General features: G+C 43.7%; 1 protein-coding gene and 2 pseudogenes across 1 annotated transcript; all 3 read left to right on the forward strand.

Moving 5' to 3' along the window:
- Positions 1-1421: 1421 nt before the first annotated feature.
- On the forward strand, positions 1422-1540 carry LOC142725006 (5S ribosomal RNA; annotated as a pseudogene).
- Positions 1541-1794: 254 nt separating this feature from the next.
- Positions 1795-1913, forward strand: LOC142725265 (5S ribosomal RNA; annotated as a pseudogene).
- Positions 1914-9047: 7134 nt separating this feature from the next.
- Positions 9048-11396, forward strand: LOC142724955 (uncharacterized). The gene is made up of 4 exons (XM_075848969.1): positions 9048-9104; positions 9884-10025; positions 10302-10455; positions 11090-11396. Exons 1-4 carry the CDS (start codon positions 9048-9050, stop codon positions 11394-11396), a joined length of 660 nt encoding a protein of 219 aa, XP_075705084.1.
- The last annotated feature ends 6600 nt before the right edge of the window (positions 11397-17996 follow it).

A 17996-nucleotide genomic window follows, 5' to 3' on the forward strand; every position in this document is an offset into this window, starting at 1 on the left:
GTCAATGGCCATTCTAAGCTGAATGTGCTTTCTCTCATCAGATCGCAGAAATTACACAGATTAAGACCTTGCTAGTACCAGTGTGGGAGGCTGTCTGAAAATCCATATTGCTGTAGACCTGTTTGCCGTTTAGATTTTGTTTCACAATCGATAAACTGACTTTGGACTAAAACATTAAAAGTTAATGGCCATACTATGCTGAATGTTCCTGCTCTCGTCAGAGCGCAGAAGTTACACAGTTTAAGCCCTCGCTAGTACCAATGTGGGAGCCTGTTCTGGAATTTGTGGTGCTGTTGACTTATTGTTATACTGCTTAGATTTTGTTTCACAATCGATTTAAAAAGGGACTTTGGACTAAAGCAATAAAAGTCAATGGCCACTCTAAGCTAAATGTGCATGCTCTCGTCAGAATGCTGAAGTCACACAGCTTAAGACCTTGCTAGTACCAGTGTGGGAGACTGTCTGGGAATCCGTGGTGCTGTTGACCTGTTATGCGCTTTAGATTTTGTTTCACAATCGATTAAAAAGGACTATTGATTAAAGCATTAATAGTCAATAGCCATTCTAAGCTGAAATGTGCCTTCTCTCTTTAAATCGCAGTAGAACAACACCTTAAGGCTGGATTCACACGAACGTTGCGTTTTTGCGCGCGTGAAAAATGCGCCGTTTCGGTTGCGTTGGAGTAGCGTGTGGCATCCGTTTGGGCAGCGTGATAGCGTATTTAACGCGCGTATGGCATGCGTTTTTTACGCGCGTCAAAACAATGGAGGGTAGAGTAATGGAGAGGGCAGCCTACAAAAAGACACCTTCTCCAACACCTGCTTGCTGTGAGCACATGTTCGCATCAAGATTTCACGTTACCTCACACTTTGGCCCGTGTTTGATGTTTTTGGGTGGTTTTACAGGTTAAAAAACTACTATTGCTGCAGATGTCAGTTTAAACTGTGCGCATGTGCTCAGAAAGTGAAAAGCCACTTCCTGGTTTGTAGTTGTTTTGTCTAGTCTGCTCAACTCATTTACATAGACTTAACAAGTGTTGCGTGAAAAACGCTGTGCGTACGGAGGTGCTTCCGTGTGCCCTGCGTTGTTTTCACGCACCCATTGACTTCAATGGGTGCGTGATGCGTTGAAAACGCTGAATCAACGGACATGTCGTGCCTTTTTGGCAACGGAGCAACGCTGCGCAAAAACCACGCACATGTCTGCACAGCCCCATAGACTAATATAGGTTCGGGCAACGCGCATGAAAATCACGCGCGTTGCACGCGCGTATTTTACGTTCGTCTGAATATAGCCTTAGACCTATCTAGTATCAGTGTGGGAGCCTGTCTGGGAATCCGTGGTGCTCTAGACCAATTGTCATGCAGGTTCGATTTTGTTTCACAATCGATTAAAAAGGACTATGGACTAAAGCATTAAAAGTCAATGGCCATTCTAAGCTGAATGTCCCTGCTCTCGTCAGATCGCAGAAGTTACACAGCTTAAGGCCTCGCTAGTACCAGTGTGGGAGACTGTCTGGGAATCCGTGGTGCGGTTGATTTTTTATTATGTCGTTTAGATTTTGTTTCACAATCGATTAAAAAGGACTATGGACTAAAGCATTAAAAGTCAATGGCCATTCTAAGCTGAATGTGCCTGCTCCCGCCAGATTGCAGAAGTAACCCGCCTTAAGGTCTCACTAGTTCCATTGTGGGAGGCTGTCTAGGAATCCGAAGAGCTGTTGACCTATTGTTATGCCATTTAGATTTTGTTTCACAATCGATTAAATAAGGACAATGGACTAAAGTTTCAAATGTCAATGGCCTTTCTAAGCTGAATGTGCCTGCTTTCATCAGATTGCAGAAGTTACACAGCTTAAGTCCTTGCTAGTACCAGTGTGGGAGACTGTCTGGGAAGCAATGGTGCTGTTGACTTTTTATTATGTCGTTTAGATTTTGTTTCACAATCGATTAAAAAAGGAGTTTGGATTAAAAGTCAATGGCCATTCTATGCTGAATGTGATCTGACGAGAGAAGGTACATTCAGCATAGAATGGCCATTGACTTTTAACAGGTTCCCGACCGCTGGCCGTAAATATACGGCCAGCGGCCAGGGTCTCTAAAGTCCGGCGTATAGTATATATACGGCCGCACTTCAGAGACTGTGCACGCGCGATCGCGTGCACACAGCTCTATGCCCTGGCTGTTGCTAACAGCCATGGGCACTGGGCAGAATGTCAGGGGTCAATCTTTTGGCCCCTGAACATGTGATCGCTGTGACAACCAATCACAGCGATCACATGCATTTCTGCATAGAAAACAGTGTGCACGCGATCGCGTGCACACAGCCCTGTGCCCTCGCTGTTACCAACAGCTCTGGGCACTGGGCAGAGTATCAGGGACCAATCTGATGGTCCCTGATCATGTGGTCGCTGTGAAAACCTATCACAGCGACCACATTTGTTTTATTTTGACTTTTCTGGCAGTAAATCTCCTGCCTCTTTTCTTCTCCTCAAACATTGTTTCAGTTTGAGGAGAAGAAGAGACTCGGGAGAATTGCTGCCAGAAGAATACAGTGAAAAAAAATACAGTTACACTAAAACATTCTCTGTATAGATAGATTTCTATCTATCTATACAATCTATCTATCCATCTATCTTTTTTTCTATATATCTACCTTTCTATCTTTTATTCTATTAGAATAGGCAGGTAGGGAGTATATAATTATATATATATATCCACATATATATAATATATATAGCAATAGCGGTTTATTTTTTTGTTAGCGGTAGTGTAGATATATATAGCAGTTAGTTTGTGTGTTTTATAAAAAAAAAAAAAAAAAAAAAAATTTGTTTAGTTAGTGTTAGTGTTAGTTACGTTATGGCGAGGAAGTTGTTTAGCGCCGAGGAGGCATACGCCATGCTGTGGTCTGAGTCGGAGACCGCATCAGAGATGGCGTCCGAGATGGAACCTGTTTTAGGTAGTGACGATGACAGCGTCACTTCAGGTTCATCTTCAGGGGACGTTGTCCCTGATGCAGTCGAAACTGCAGAACATGAAAGCGCAGGGCCAAGTAGCGCTGTAGCACGGGACAGCCTGGTCCCTCCAGTCCAGGCTCTTGTATGGGCACCTGCCCCATCTTTTGGGCCTAGAATCCACGGATTTACGGCCACTCCTGGCATAACCGTGGACAATACAAATTTTGTCCAAATGGATTACTTCCATTTATTTATAACGGACGACATCCTAAATCAGATTGTCCACGAAACAAATTTATATGCCACGCAATATATAAGGCAGAAACCTTCATCCACCCATGCCAGAGATTGGACGCCCACCAATTTGCAGGAATTAAAAAATTTTTTGGGGCTCACCCTAAATATGGGTATTGTCAAAAAGCCCTCCATTAGGTCTTACTGGTCAACAAGACCCGCCCAAGCCACCCCAGTATATTCTGCAGTAATGCCCAGGTCTCGTTATGAGACAATAATGAGGTTCCTCCACTTCAATGACAACGCACAGGCCCCCCCAAGTACCGATGCAAACCGGGATCGGTTGTTCAAAATAAGACCGCTAATAAATTCCCTGAATAATTTATTTCTGCAACTCTACACCCCTGAGCAGAATGTAAGTGTGGACGAATCCCTCCTCAACTTCCATGGCAGACTTAGCTTTCGCCAATATCTACCTTCCAAAAGGGCAAGATATGGCGTTAAGCTCTACAAATTGTGTGAAAGCGGGTCAGGATATACCACCGCCTTCAGGATTTATGAAGGGCGGGACCGCACAATAAATGTTCCTGGATGCCCCCCTGATCTTTCCACCAGCAGTAAGATTGTGTGGGAGATAATGCAGCCTCTGCTTCACAAGGGGTACCACCTGTACTGTGATAATTTTTATTCCAGTGTGCCCCTGTTTAGGCATTTGCATGCTGCAAGGACTGGGGCATGTGGTACCATGCGCAAAAACAGAATTGGTTTTCCACAGCAATTAGTGGGGAAGCGCATGGTAAAGGGGGACTCCTGTGCTTATGCATCTGAGGAATTGCTGGCGGTCAAGTTCAGGGATCGCAAAGATGTGTATGTGCTAAGCACGATTCATACCGCAGGAACAGTGGCAGTGAGGGAAAGAGGGGCAACATCGGACAAGCACAAACCAGTGAGCGTGTCCGAATATAACAAGTACATGGGGGGGGTGGATTTAAGCGACCAGGTTTTACAGCCCTATTTAGTAAAACGCAAAACTAAAACCTGGTACAAAAAAGTGGCCATTTATTTGTTACAGGTGGCCATCCACAACTCATTTGTGCTCTATAAAAAAAACAGAGGCAGAGACACATACCTGGATTTCCAGGAGAAAATTATTGAAGGCCTCATTTTTGATGTTCAGGACACCCGAGAATGCCCCCAGTCTGAGGATGTCACGCGACTGACTGAAAGACACTTCGTCAGTCGGATTCCCCCAACAGCAACCAGAAGCAACCCCCAGAAAAAGTGCCGCGTCTGCAGAAAAGATGGGCACCGCAAAGATTCCCGATATTTCTGTCCCTCATGTCCCTCGCAACCAGGCCTGTGCATTGAGCCATGTTTTAAAAAATACCACACTGTTCTGAATTATTAGATTTTAGTTAATTTGTTGAAAATATATTTGCCCTACATTACTTTTTTATTTTTCCCCTGATTTTACTCCAAGGGTGAGGGAGGGAATGGGTGGGGGGTGGATGTCATGTTTGATGTTTTCTAAAGTTCATCTGCTGGAGAGCTCCATTTGCATTAACCTGAAATTTCTTATTTTAGAAAACCCCAAAAAATAAATTCCCATTATACCCCTAGATGAATATTTTGGGATTTCTGCTTCAAGAGCAGATATTTTGGAAGTGTTATAGAAACTCTGTTGAGTTTTGTAAAACCAGCTTTGAAAAAAAGCGATTTGTGAAATAATCTTCTTCTATCCTCCGCCCTCCTACATCTCTATGTGATAAATAAGGCCACATATTTGGTATCTCCGTGCACGGGAGAAGTGGCAGAATGTGAACGGAGATTAATTTTGTCCGTGGTCTATACCGTGTGTGAAAAATGCTGGTATAAACTGACGCATTTGCTAAAAAATTGCTAATTTTATTTTGATCCATCTTATTCAAGAAACTTTCAGAAGAAAACTGGACTGTCTAAAAATATGATAAACCCCTTGAAGGAAACCTTGTGGGGTCTACTTGTGTGAATGAAGTCGTTTATGGGGTGATTCTAATGTTTCAGCAGCATTAGGCCCCCCAGAAAACAGTATGCGGCTATAAAGTCAAGTGCAGAATTCCTGGACCGAAAAGGCCAAAAAGCCTCCTTTTATGCCAAGCCCTGGCACATGCCCGTGAATAAAGCACACATATTTGGTATCCCCATGCACGGGAGAAGTGGAAGAATGTGAAATGCGATGAATTTTGTCCGTGGTCCATTTTGTGTGTGAAAAAGCTAGCATAAACTGGCGCAATTGTTAAAAAAAAAAGGTAATTTTATTTTGTTCCATCTTATTCAAGAAACTTTCAGAAGAAAACTGGACTGTCTAAAAATATGATAAACCCCTTGAAGGAAACCTTGTGGGGTCTACTTGTGTGAATGAAGTCATTTATGGGGTGATTCTAATGTTTCAGCAGCATTACACACCCCAGAAAACAGTATGCTGCTATAAAATCAAATGCAAAATTCCTGGACCAAAAAGCCTCCTTTTATGCCAAGCCCTGGCACATGCCCGCACAGCGAATAAGGCACACATATTTGGTATCCCCATGCACGGGAGAAGTGGAAGAACGTGAAAGGAGATGAATTTTGGCCGTGGTCTATACCGTGTGTGAAAAATACTAGCCTAAACTGACGCATTTGCTAAAAAAGTGCTGATTTTATTTTGTTCCATCTTATTCAAGAAACTTTCAGAAGAAAACTGGACTTGCTAAAAATATGATAAACCCCTTGAAGGAAACCTTGTGGGGTCTACTTGTGTGAATGAAGTCATTTATGGGGTGATTCTAATGTTTCAGCAGCATTAGGCCCCCCAGAAAACAGTATGCGGCTCTAAAATCAAATGCAAAATTCCTGGACCGAAAATGCCAAAAAGCCTCCTTTTATGCCAAGCCCTGGCACATGCCCGCACAGCGAATAAGGCACACATATTTGGTATCCCCATGCACGGGAGAAGTGGAAGAACGTGAAAGGAGATGAATTTTGTCCGTGGTCTATACCGTGTGTGAAAAATACTAGCCTAAACTGACGCATTTGCTAAAAAAGTGCTGATTTTATTTTGTTCCATCTTATTCAAGAAACTTTCAGAAGAAAACTGGACTTGCTAAAAATATGATAAACCCCTTGAAGGAAACCTTGTGGGGTCTACTTGTGTGAATGAAGTCATTTATGGGGTGTTTCTAATGTTTCAGCAGCATTAGGCCCCCCAGAAAACAGTATGCGGCTCTAAAATCAAATGCAAAATTCCTGGACCGAAAATGCCAAAAAGCCTCCTTTTATGCCAAGCCCTGGCACATGCCCGCACAGTGAATAAGGCACACATATTTGGTATCCCCATGCACGGGAGAAGTGGAAGAACGTGAAAGGAGATGAATTTTGTCCGTGGTCTATACCGTGTGTGAAAAATACTAGCCTAAACTGACGCATTTGCTAAAAAAGTGCTGATTTTATTTTGTTCCATCTTATTCAAGAAACTTTCAGAAGATAACTGGACTTGCTAAAAATATGATAAACCCCTTGAAGGAAACCTTGTGGGGTCTACTTGTGTGAATGAAGTCATTTATGGGGTGTTTCTAATGTTTCAGCAGCATTAGGCCCCCCAGAAAACAGTATGCGGCTCTAAAATCAAATGCAAAATTCCTGGACCGAAAATGCCAAAAAGCCTCCTTTTATGCCAAGCCCTGGCACATGCCCGCACAGTGAATAAGGCACACATATTTGGTATCCCCATGCACGGGAGAAGTGGAAGAACGTGAAAGGAGATGAATTTTGGCCGTGGTCTATACCGTGTGTGAAAAATACTAGCCTAAACTGACGCATTTGCTAAAAAAGTGCTGATTTTATTTTGTTCCATCTTATTCAAGAAACTTTCAGAAGATAACTGGACTTGCTAAAAATATGATAAACCCCTTGAAGGAAACCTTGTGGGGTCTACTTGTGTGAATGAAGTCATTTATGGGGTGTTTCTAATGTTTCAGCAGCATTAGGCCCCCCAGAAAACAGTATGCGGCTCTAAAATCAAATGCAAAATTCCTGGACCGAAAAGGCCAAAAAGCCTCCTTTTATGCCAAGCCCTGGCACATGCCCGCACAGTGAATAAGGCACACATATTTGGTATCACCATGCACGGGAGAAGTGGAAGAACGTGAAAGGAGATGAATTTTGGCCGTGGTCTATACCGTGTGTGAAAAATACTAGCCTAAACTGACGCATTTGCTAAAAAAGTGCTGATTTTATTTTGTTCCATCTTATTCAAGAAACTTTCAGAAGATAACTGGACTTGCTAAAAATATGATAAACCCCTTGAAGGAAACCTTGTGGGGTCTACTTGTGTGAATGAAGTCATTTATGGGGTGTTTCTAATGTTTCAGCAGCATTAGGCCCCCCAGAAAACAGTATGCGGCTATAAAATCAAGTGCAGAATTCCTGGACCGAAAAGGCCAAAAAGCCTCCTTTTATGCCAAGCCCTGGCACATGCCCGCACAGTGAATAAGGCTCACATATTTGGTATCCCCATGCACGGGAGAAGTGGAAGAATGTGAAAGGAGATTAATTTTGGCCGTGGTTCATACCGTGTGTGAAAAATGCTAGCATAAACCGACGCAATTGTTAAATTCTTGCATTTTTTTCCAATTTTGCCCACTTTAGTGAAAAAAAAAAAAATGATATATACTGACAAATGCCACTAAAACAAAGCCCTATCTGTCCTTTAAAAAGAGTGTAAAATTCAAAGATGAACTTTATTCACCTGCTGAGTTATAGTCATGTAAAGAAGCGCATAGCAAAATTGTGAAATTTGCTCTGGTCATTTAGCTGTAAAACAGCCTAGTCCTTAACCGGTTAATGTTTTAGTCCAAACTCCTTTTTTAATCGATTGTGAAACAAAATCTAAATGGCAAACAACGAGTCTACAGCACCACGGAATCCCAGACTGTCTCCCACACTGGTACTAGCAATGTCTTAAGCTGTGTAATTTATGTGATCTGACGAGAGAAGTTACACAGCTTAAGACATTGCTAGTACCAGTGTGGGAGACTGTCTGGGAATCCGTGGAGCTGTTGAACTATTGTAATACCGTTCAGACTTTGTATTAAAATAGGACTTTGGACTAAAGCTTTAAAAGTCAATGTTCACACTAAGCTGAATGTAACTGCTCTCCCTGCTCTTTTCCGTTCATAGAAGTTACATGGCTTAAGACCGTGCTAGTACTAGTGTGGGAGACCGTCTGGGATTCCGTGGTGCTGTAGACTCGTTGTTTGCCATTTAGATTTTGTTTCACAATCTATTAAAAAGGGACTATGGACTAAAGCTTTTAATGTCAATGGCCATTCTAAGCTGAATGTGCCTGCTCTCATCCGATCACAGCAGTTACACAGCTTAAGGCTGGGTACACACACACTATTTACGGATGTAATTCGGGCATTTTACACCTCGAATTACGTCCGAAAATATGGCTCGACAGCGCCAGCAAACATCTGCCCATTGAAAGCAATGGGTTTTACATTGGTCTGTTCCCACGAGGCGTTAATTTACGCGTCGCTGTCAAAAGACGGCGCGTAAATAGACGGCTGCGTCAAAGAAGTGCCTGTCAATACTTGGGACGTAACCGACGCTCCGTAAAACCCATTGAAGTCAATGGTATTCTTCAGAAACACTTTTCAGGCGTTTGGACACACTTGCAGGGTATTTTGAGACGCCTGAAAAGACGCTTCAAATAACGTCTGAAAATGGCCAAACACTCCCCCAAGGGGTGTTGCCAATGCAGCCATTTTAAAAGGCCATTTTTGCCATTTTGATGCAAGGTGCTTAGGAATAACCCACATTTATCAGCTTCACCATGGCACCCCCAACCTACAGGAGGATGCATATAGATGTGGATGCCCTCATCTCTGAAGTAAGTAGCAAATGAAATCCCTAATGTTTGTTTGTTTTTGGAGGGGGGGGTGCGCAAAAATTCATTATTGTACACAGAAGACACTATGCAAGTGCAACCATATGTCTAGCCCCTGTTTTTACATTTGTCATGGCTTTATTTAATCTGCGTGTCTTTATATACATGGGCCAAATCTACCCGTACACAATGCAAAGTATGTAATGTTAACTTCGCTTCAGGAACATGCCATTTGTTTAGCAACATCTCCACGTGCGATTGCGCACAGACCTCACGGCGCATGTGTAGCTGTTATTAACTGTAAACTCTCTGTTGGAAAGTCCTCAATGTTAAATCTGGCTACATTGTTTTATTGTCCTTTTCTCTTTGTAGGCACATTCTTGGTACAATGTGCGCAGCATATTTGTATGTCATTTATGGTGTGTTCAAGGTCTGCCCCACATGTGCACTCTATGTGTGAATTTGCCTCGTTTCATTGCGGCCGGTTGATGTGCGTTTGGAGCACAGCAATGTGTAAACACCACACAATCCCTCCTGCCTTGCAATTCCTTGCATGTACAACCCCCGCGGCCCACATTATGCACTTTACCTCATGAAGTAACCTGAGTAGGTAGACTGTGTTCCCTTTTTTCGGGGATTGTGACTTGCAAAGAAAAGATTACCGTGTGTGTTTGTGTTTTGTCCCACTGCAAAAACGAAGCCATCTTGAGAATATAATGATCTTTCCTTACACTTGGATTTTAAAATAGATTTTTATTTTTTTTACTTGGTGTGTTGCAAAGGTGCAGGCCAGCCCAAATCTATGGGATAAGCAGGTAGCTGGCTATTCAAATCGTGCCCAGAGACAGGACTCCTGGGAGGAGATATGCGTGGCGCTGTACCCCGACTGGGTGAGGCATTCAAATAAGGAGCAGGGCGACATTGGTGAGTGTTTGTCATCTGGCCATGTAGGCTATTTGAATGATGATGTTTAGTTGTTATAAAGGGAAATGGTGTGTATCGCCACAAATGTTTTTCTCATGACAGTCGTAAATGCCTCAGAGGAGCAAGTACATTTTCCATGCAAAATAACCACATCTTAGCTGGGTTGGTGTGATGCAACAGTTAACTTTCTTTATAACCTCCAAACTGAGGTTACATTTCCTTTAAAGGGATAGTCTGATGTTTTGGGCCACAGTTCATGTTCCCTATTTTTTTCAGAAAAAGGCCTCCAGACATGCTGGAAGAGTATCCGCGACCGCTTCCAGAGATACCTGAAGAAGGCAGAGAGGAGTGGGTCCTCTCCCTCACAAGGGTCACCATGTCCGTTCCACCAGCAGCTGCTGTACCTCCTGCCCAACAGGGCACTCCACCAGTAAGTTGTTTCCCATCCATTTCGAAAGCACTACATGTTATGATGTCTTGCAGCTCATTGGTAGGCATACGTTTAGACACATATGTATTGTTCTCACATTTCAGGGCTCAGAGAGGCAACCCATTTAGCACAGCTTTTTGCATTTTTTGTTTCCTTCCTAATGGCTCCCTTGGAAGTGTGTCTACCCAACATGTACTATGTGTGTGTGTCAAGATGTGGGATTAGTGGTACCAAACATACTCATGTCACCCCCTAAATGCCATTTTCATGCGTACCTTGGTGTGACGGTAAACACAAGGTGAAACCCGTGTTCACATTGTACTACAACCATGGCAGTGTCATGAAGGCGCATCGGATTTGCTCGATAGAATAATTTGGATAACTAGTACGTTTGGCCCAACATTCGTCATGCCACTTGTAATGCTAGCAAACTACCATTTGCTGGTTCCTCTACGCTAGGTGTGTGCTTTTGGCTAGTATCTAAGTATTGATGAAGTAGCATGTTTTCGGTTGTAATTGTTGCTCTGGTGGGTGGGCCAAAAAGTTAGCGCACCAAGAAACATGGGTGTTGCAATAAAGGATGAGAGTGATCTCTGCTCCCAAAATACATCATATTCTCCTTGCTCATTCTCAGATCCTCTGGAAATGTTCGGCAACTGATGGAAGAGTGTCCCGCTGCAGTAGAGGAACAGCAGCTGAGGGAGAGGGACCCGAGTCCATCCACTTCTCGCGAGGACCCTCTGGAAGCGGAGCCTCACTTTCCATCAGACGCGGAACCTTCTGGCATGTCACCCTCCTCTGAAGTGGCGGAAGAAATTACTGCGCCACCTGCTGCCACCCAGGTGCCACTTGGCACACAACACGGCCGCCACACCCCACCTGCTCTCCTGGCATCCGACAGCGATCTCGGAGGACCCTCCGGACAATCAAGCGTCAACTAGAAGTTGAGACCAACGCCATGTCCTTTATCCGGAGGGTCGACGGCGATGAGGAGTATGATTTTTTTTTTTTTTTTTTTGGGCTACGCCGTTGCATCTCGCTGCCGCCAGATGCAACGGCATGTTGGCCAGACTTTCATGGCTTACACTCTAGCCGTGGGGGCAGCCTTCGAGATCGCAGTCCCTCTCCCACCCCTGGAGGAGCTGGTCTACAACCTCCATAGGACCACTGGCCTGAGGGAGGCATCCTCCAGAATGCCCCAGAGCCCACGACCTGTTAATGCATATACCGAGACACCAAACCGCCCTCCCAAGCCATTCCCTCAGCTGCATCCCAGTTCCTGGAAACAATCTACCCTTACCCACCCTCCCAATACACAACCTCTGGCTTCCGCCCAAATTATCCCCAACATTTCCCATCAAATTATCTCCCACCTTCCAATTATGACTCTCCTCCCCGTTTCACCCATATGTAGTCCCTTTATTTGTGTATTGTTTGCACAGATGCCACGTACATTTTTTTTTTGCCCTGTTTGTAAATGTCTTATTAGTGTTGGTTGACATAGCAATATTTGCAATGCTGTAATTGCAAATACGGAAATTCATGTGCCGAGTAAAGTGTTAAAGTTTTAATGCCTGGAACATGTGTTTTACATTAACAACAACATTACCACAAACACAAAGGGACACACGGACAAAGCAAAGCAAGTAACATTCTCTGATCCATTGACACAACACCTTTTTTGATGTGCATGCATATTTCCACCATTAATGCAGACTTTACAAAACAACAGTTCAAAAATTTCGACAGTTTGTACGCAGCTTACGGCATGCCACATAGTTCCAACACATAGTGTGTACTAAGGGGGGGGGGGGTATGTATGATCCGTGCACACCATTTTCTTCCCAAAAACAGAAACGTTGTCTTTGGCCTACTCCTGGATGGGATGCTGAACACTGCGGCTGGAATCCTGCCAGGACACTGTACCTTCGGGACTCATGAAGTAGTCAGTGAAGGCATCTCTCACCTGTACTCCACGGTTGGATGGTCTTCCTATATTCCAGTTGATGTGGGGGTCACGGAAAGCTGTCTGTGTCTCCACCTCCACGTCACCTCACTTGTGATCCCGAACGTAGTTGTGAAGAACACAGACAGCTTTAATGACCCCATCAACTGTGGACGCATCCAACTGAAGTGCACAGGTAAAGACCCTCTATTACTAACCATGATCCCAAAGGTGCACTCCACGAAGCGTCGTGCCCGGCTCAGCCTCTCATTGAAGACTCTCTTCCGGGCATCTAGTCTCCTCCGTGGGTATGGGCGCAGCAGGTTCTGCATCAGTGGAAAAGCCTCATCTGATACCATAACGAAGGGGACTGGATGTGTGGTACCCAGAAGAGGTTGGGGAGAAGGTAGAGTTAGCTGATCTGCCAGTATGTGTCGCCCTAAATGTGATGTCAGTAGCACGCGGGAGTCACCAGTGCTTCCATATGCGCCGACGTCAATAGCAACAAACTTAGCCGAGGCATCATCCAGCGCCATCAGGACTACAGAAAAATACTTCTTGTAGTTGAAGTAATGTGATCCTGACCGCGGTGGCTGCTGCACATGTACGTGCTTACCATCGTTGGCGCCTATGCAATTTGGGAAATTGCCCACAGATTGAAAGCCTGCTGCTACCTGCAACCAAATCTCCCGAGTCGGACTGGGCATCGCAATGGGCTGCAAATACTGCCAGATCACCTGGCATGTGCACCTGATTCCACTGATGGTGGATTTGCCAACACGGAATTGCAGGTGCAGGGATGAATAACTCTACCCTGTTGCAAGAAATCTGAAAAAAAAAGAAAAACAAACAAATATTACAATCGACTCATTACAAGGAACAACATCATGACTATAGCACTCATATTACAAAACCATACATGAGTTGTCATTACATTCACAACCTCAATACAGCACAATGTTGAAAACAAGCCTTCAAATACACCGCAATGTGATCAGCAGCCTCTCCACAAGAGGAATGGCCGTCCGCATGGCGCTATCCTGCCTCCAAAGGTGGAGCCCCGAGCATCTCGTCCAGGCTGTCAAAAGCCAGGATAGACATACGCACAAAATTATAGAATTTGTCGGGGTACCTGTAGAGACATACACAATATAAAGACATCCAGAGACGCAAAAAGGTAACAACATAGAGAACTAAGGTTGCCTAAAAAAGGGAGATGAAAAAGGCAAATACAATAACATAGCATGTGCAACATAAATCCATGATTGTTGTGAAAATGACCAAACAAAGCAGATATAGGTATAAGCAGGTATCATTGCTAAATGATAGCTAAACTACAGCACCAATATATAGGATAAGAACCACTGCTGGCAGTTAACTAATTATGCATAACTTGGTACACATGTGGCTTTCTAATGACAAATGCTGTCTGTTGCAGCAATTGTAGGCTGATGCAACACACCTGCCCACACAATTTAACCTAAAACGACCATTAGCAAATGAGGTTTGGCTAACAGATATCATCTATGTACTGTCGTTTAAAACGCCACAAAACAAACTCACCGTCTTAGCTCGTCATAAAGTTGCCCAATGTGTCCCCTTTCAGTGCGCAGCACATTTATGGGGTGCACCCAATATCTTCGGCGCCTTTCATGCTCCTGTGAAACAAAGTGTGACCATATGGTCCATTATAATGTGCAAGAACATCCATTCTAAAAACATTTTGAACACAATCCATTCTTGTCCAAACCTACCTGACGAATCCTTCTTCGGCGCATGACATTGAGTAAAATTTGCATCCAGACCGCCATATGGCGGCGGCGGCGCACTTTGCTGTGCCTATCTCCAACTTGGTCTCCCTGCTGGTATGGCCCTTCTAAGCTGCTGGAATTCATGTTGAAACCCCAAAAAACCAACAACCACTGATTATGGGAAAAAGGGAAGTTGGTGATGTTGGGTGTGCATTTTTATAGGCCTGAAATAAAAGTACAGCCCCTAGTGGGTTGGATTTTTGCTATGCATGGAAGACGCCTAAATAACGCTAGAAAAAACGCCTCGAATAACGGGGCGTTTACGCGTGCAATAACGCGCCAAAATACGGCTTGGAAAAAAAACGCGTGTAAATACGCTTCAAAAATGCCTGAAATTCAGAGGCCGAATCTCTCAAATCAGCTCTGTAAATTACGGAAGTTTTTGCCTCACCGTGTGTACATACCCTAAGGCCTTGCTAGTACTAGTGTGGGAGACTGTCTCGGAATCTGTGGTGCTGTCTAGATTTTGTTTCACAATCGATTAAAAAGGACTATAGACTAAAGCTTTAATAGTCAATGGCCATTCTAAGCTGAATGTGCCTGCTATCATCAGATCGCAGAAGTGACACAGCTTAAATACTCGCTAGTACCAGTGTGGGAGACTGTCTGGGATTCCGTGGTGCGGTTGCGTTTTATTATGTCGTTTAGATTTTGTTTCACAATCGATTAAAAAAGGACTTTGGACTAAAGCAATAAAAGTCAATTGCCATTCTAAGCTGAATGTACCTGCTCGTCTTACTTCTTAGAAGTTACATGGCTTAAGACCCTGCTAGTACCAGTGTGGGAGATTGTCTTGGAATCCGGGGTGCTGTTGACCTATCATTATGCGGTTTAGATTTTGTTTCACAATCTATTTAAAAGGACTACGGACTAAAGCTTTAAAAGTTAATGGCCATTCTAAGTTGAATGTGCCTTTTTCTCGTCAAAACGCAAAACAACAACACCTTAAGACCCCGCTAGTATTAGTGTGGGAGGCTGTCTGGGAATCCGGGGTGCTGTTGACCTATTGTTATGCCATCTAGATTTTGTTTCACAATCTATTAAAAAGTACTATAGACTAAAAGTTTAATAGTCAATGGCCATTCTAAGCTGAATGTGCCTTCTCTCCCTGCTCTTGTCAGATCATAGAAGTTACATGGCTTAAGACCCTGCTAGTACCAGTGGGAAAGACTGTCATGGAATCCGTGGGGCTGTAGACTTCTTGTTTTGCCGTTTTAGATTTTGTTTCACAATAGCTTAAAAACAGACTTTGGACTAAAACAAAAGTCAATGGCAATTCTATTCTTAACCCCTTAATGACCAGCCTATTTTAGACCTTAATGACCATGCCATTTTTACGTTTTTCCATCGTCTCATTCAAAGAGCTATAGCCTTTTCATTTTTCCGTTGGCATAGCTGTATAAGGTCTTGTTTTTTGCGGCACAAGTTGTAATTTTTAATAGCACCATTTTGGGGTACACAGAATTTATTGATTAACTTTTATGAACTTTTTTTTGGGGGGTGAATAGAAGAAAAACAGCAATTTCGCCACACTTTTGCATCCTAAATTTACGCCATTTACGTGTGGTATAAATAACACAATACCTTTTATTCAGTGGGTTGTTGCGATTGCAACGATACCAAATTTGTATCGTTTTTGTATGTTTTACTACTTTTACACAGTGTCGTAACGTTTTTATATTTTCGCCGATGCAATTGTAGGACGGCTGTTTTTTTGCGGAACAACTTGTAGTTTTTATCGGTATCATTTTGGAGTTGATGCGACTTTTTTATCACTTTTTCTCACTTTTTTTTTTAAGGCTGTATTCAAAGTAAACAGCAATTTTTGCGAGTTTTTTTTATTTTTTACGACGTTCACCGTGCGGAATAAACGATTTAATATCTTTATAGTTGGGGTCATTACGGACACGGCGATACCAAATATGTGTCAATTTTTATTTTGTTTGTTAATAAAGCGGTTTCTAAGGGGGAAAAGTGGGGTTTTCATTTTTTTTTTTATTTTTTTTTTTACTAGTCCCACTAGGGGACTTCACTATGCGATTATCCAATCGTATTTATAATACATTGCAATACTTCTATATTGCAGTGTATTGAGCCTGTCCGTGTAAAACGGACAGGCATCTGCTAGGTCATGCCAGAGGCATGATCTAGCAGGCATTCACGACAGGCAGACCTGGAGGCCTTTATTAGACCCCCGGCTGCCATCGGAGACACAGACACTCGGCGATCTTATCGCCGGGTGACAGTGGGATGAGAGGGAGCTCCCTCCAAAACCATTCAGATGCGGTGCACGCTATTCAGCACCGCATGTGAAGGGTTAAATGGGTGAGATCGATACTAATATCGATCTCACCCGGTCGAGCAGGGACGCCCCTAGCCCTCAGCTACCTCTGGCAGCTGAGAGCAGGGAGATTTAACGGCTCCCTGCTCTGTTTACTTATTCCGATGCAGTGACGTAAAAAGTCTATTTAATCGGAATAAGGCCCGTTAGTGACCGACGTAAAAACACTATGGGCCGGTCACTGACGGGTTAATGTTCCTGCTCTCGTCAGTTCGCAGAAGTTACGTGGCTTAAGGCCTCGCTAATGTCAGTGTGGGAGACTGTCTGGGAATCCGTGGTGCTGTTGACCTATTGTTATGCAGTTTAGATTTTGTTTCACAGTCTATTTAAAAGGACTATGGACTAAAGCTCTAAATGTCAACGGCCATTCTAGGCTGGATGTGCCTGCTCTCGTCAGATCGCAGAAGTTACACAGATTAAAAACTGAAATACCAGTAAAACCCAAAACAGAATAACTACCAAGCAAAATCTGCGCTCCGAAAGCCAAATTTCGCTCCCTGCCTTCTGAACCCTACAGCGTGCCCAACCGCCAGTTTACGTCCACATATATGGCATTGCCATACCCAGGAGAAGTGGCTTAACAGTTTATGCGATAATTGTCTTCAGTGGCACAAACTGGGCACTAAATTGGCATATCAGTGGAGAATTGCAATTTTCACTTTGCACCATCCGCTGGGCACTAATTTCTAATGTAGAATCACCTGTAGGGGTCAAAATGCTCACTACACCCTTAAAAAAACAGAAACCACTGCACTTGTTCATGTTGTATGCTTAATGCATTGTTATAAAAGGTACAAAAATTAACCATTTTTGGCGGCAGATGCCTGCCAGGGTTCATACATATAAGGTGGTAAAAGAAGAAGCAATGGCTATTGACAAGCCCTCAAAAAAATTGACCCTTTATGGTGGCAGATGCCTGCCGGGGTTCATCCATACATGGATGTAAAAGCAACAAGCAATGGCTTTTGACAAGCCCTCCAAAAATGTACCCTTTTTATTGGCAGATGCCTGCCGGGGTTCATCCATACATGGATGTAATGTAAAAGCAACAAGCAATAGCTTTTGACAAGCCCTCCGCGCCTGCTTGTAGCAGACGGGCAGCAGTGGAGGTGTATTGGTGGTAGTAGAGGTAGCCAACAGACCGCAAGGGTGGTAGTAGTAGTAGTAGTAGTAGTAGTAGATTAAAAAAAAGAGACGGGACGACAGTCACAGGACAAAGCCCTGTGGTGGGGCAGGCCTCAGGCCTGCTTGTAGCAGACAGGCGGCAGTGGAGGTGTATTGGTGGTAGTAAAGGTAGCCAACACAGACAGCAAGGGTGGTAGTAGTAGTAGTAGTAGTGGTAGCAGCACATAAAAAAAAAAGAGACTGAACAGTCACAGGACAAAGCCCTGTGGTGGGGTAGGCCTGCTTGTAGCAGACGGCACTGGGGGTGGATTGGTGGTAG

The sequence above is a fragment of the Rhinoderma darwinii genome, unplaced genomic scaffold, assembly GCF_050947455.1.
Source record: "Rhinoderma darwinii isolate aRhiDar2 unplaced genomic scaffold, aRhiDar2.hap1 Scaffold_594, whole genome shotgun sequence".
Lineage (NCBI taxonomy): Eukaryota > Metazoa > Chordata > Amphibia > Anura > Rhinodermatidae > Rhinoderma > Rhinoderma darwinii.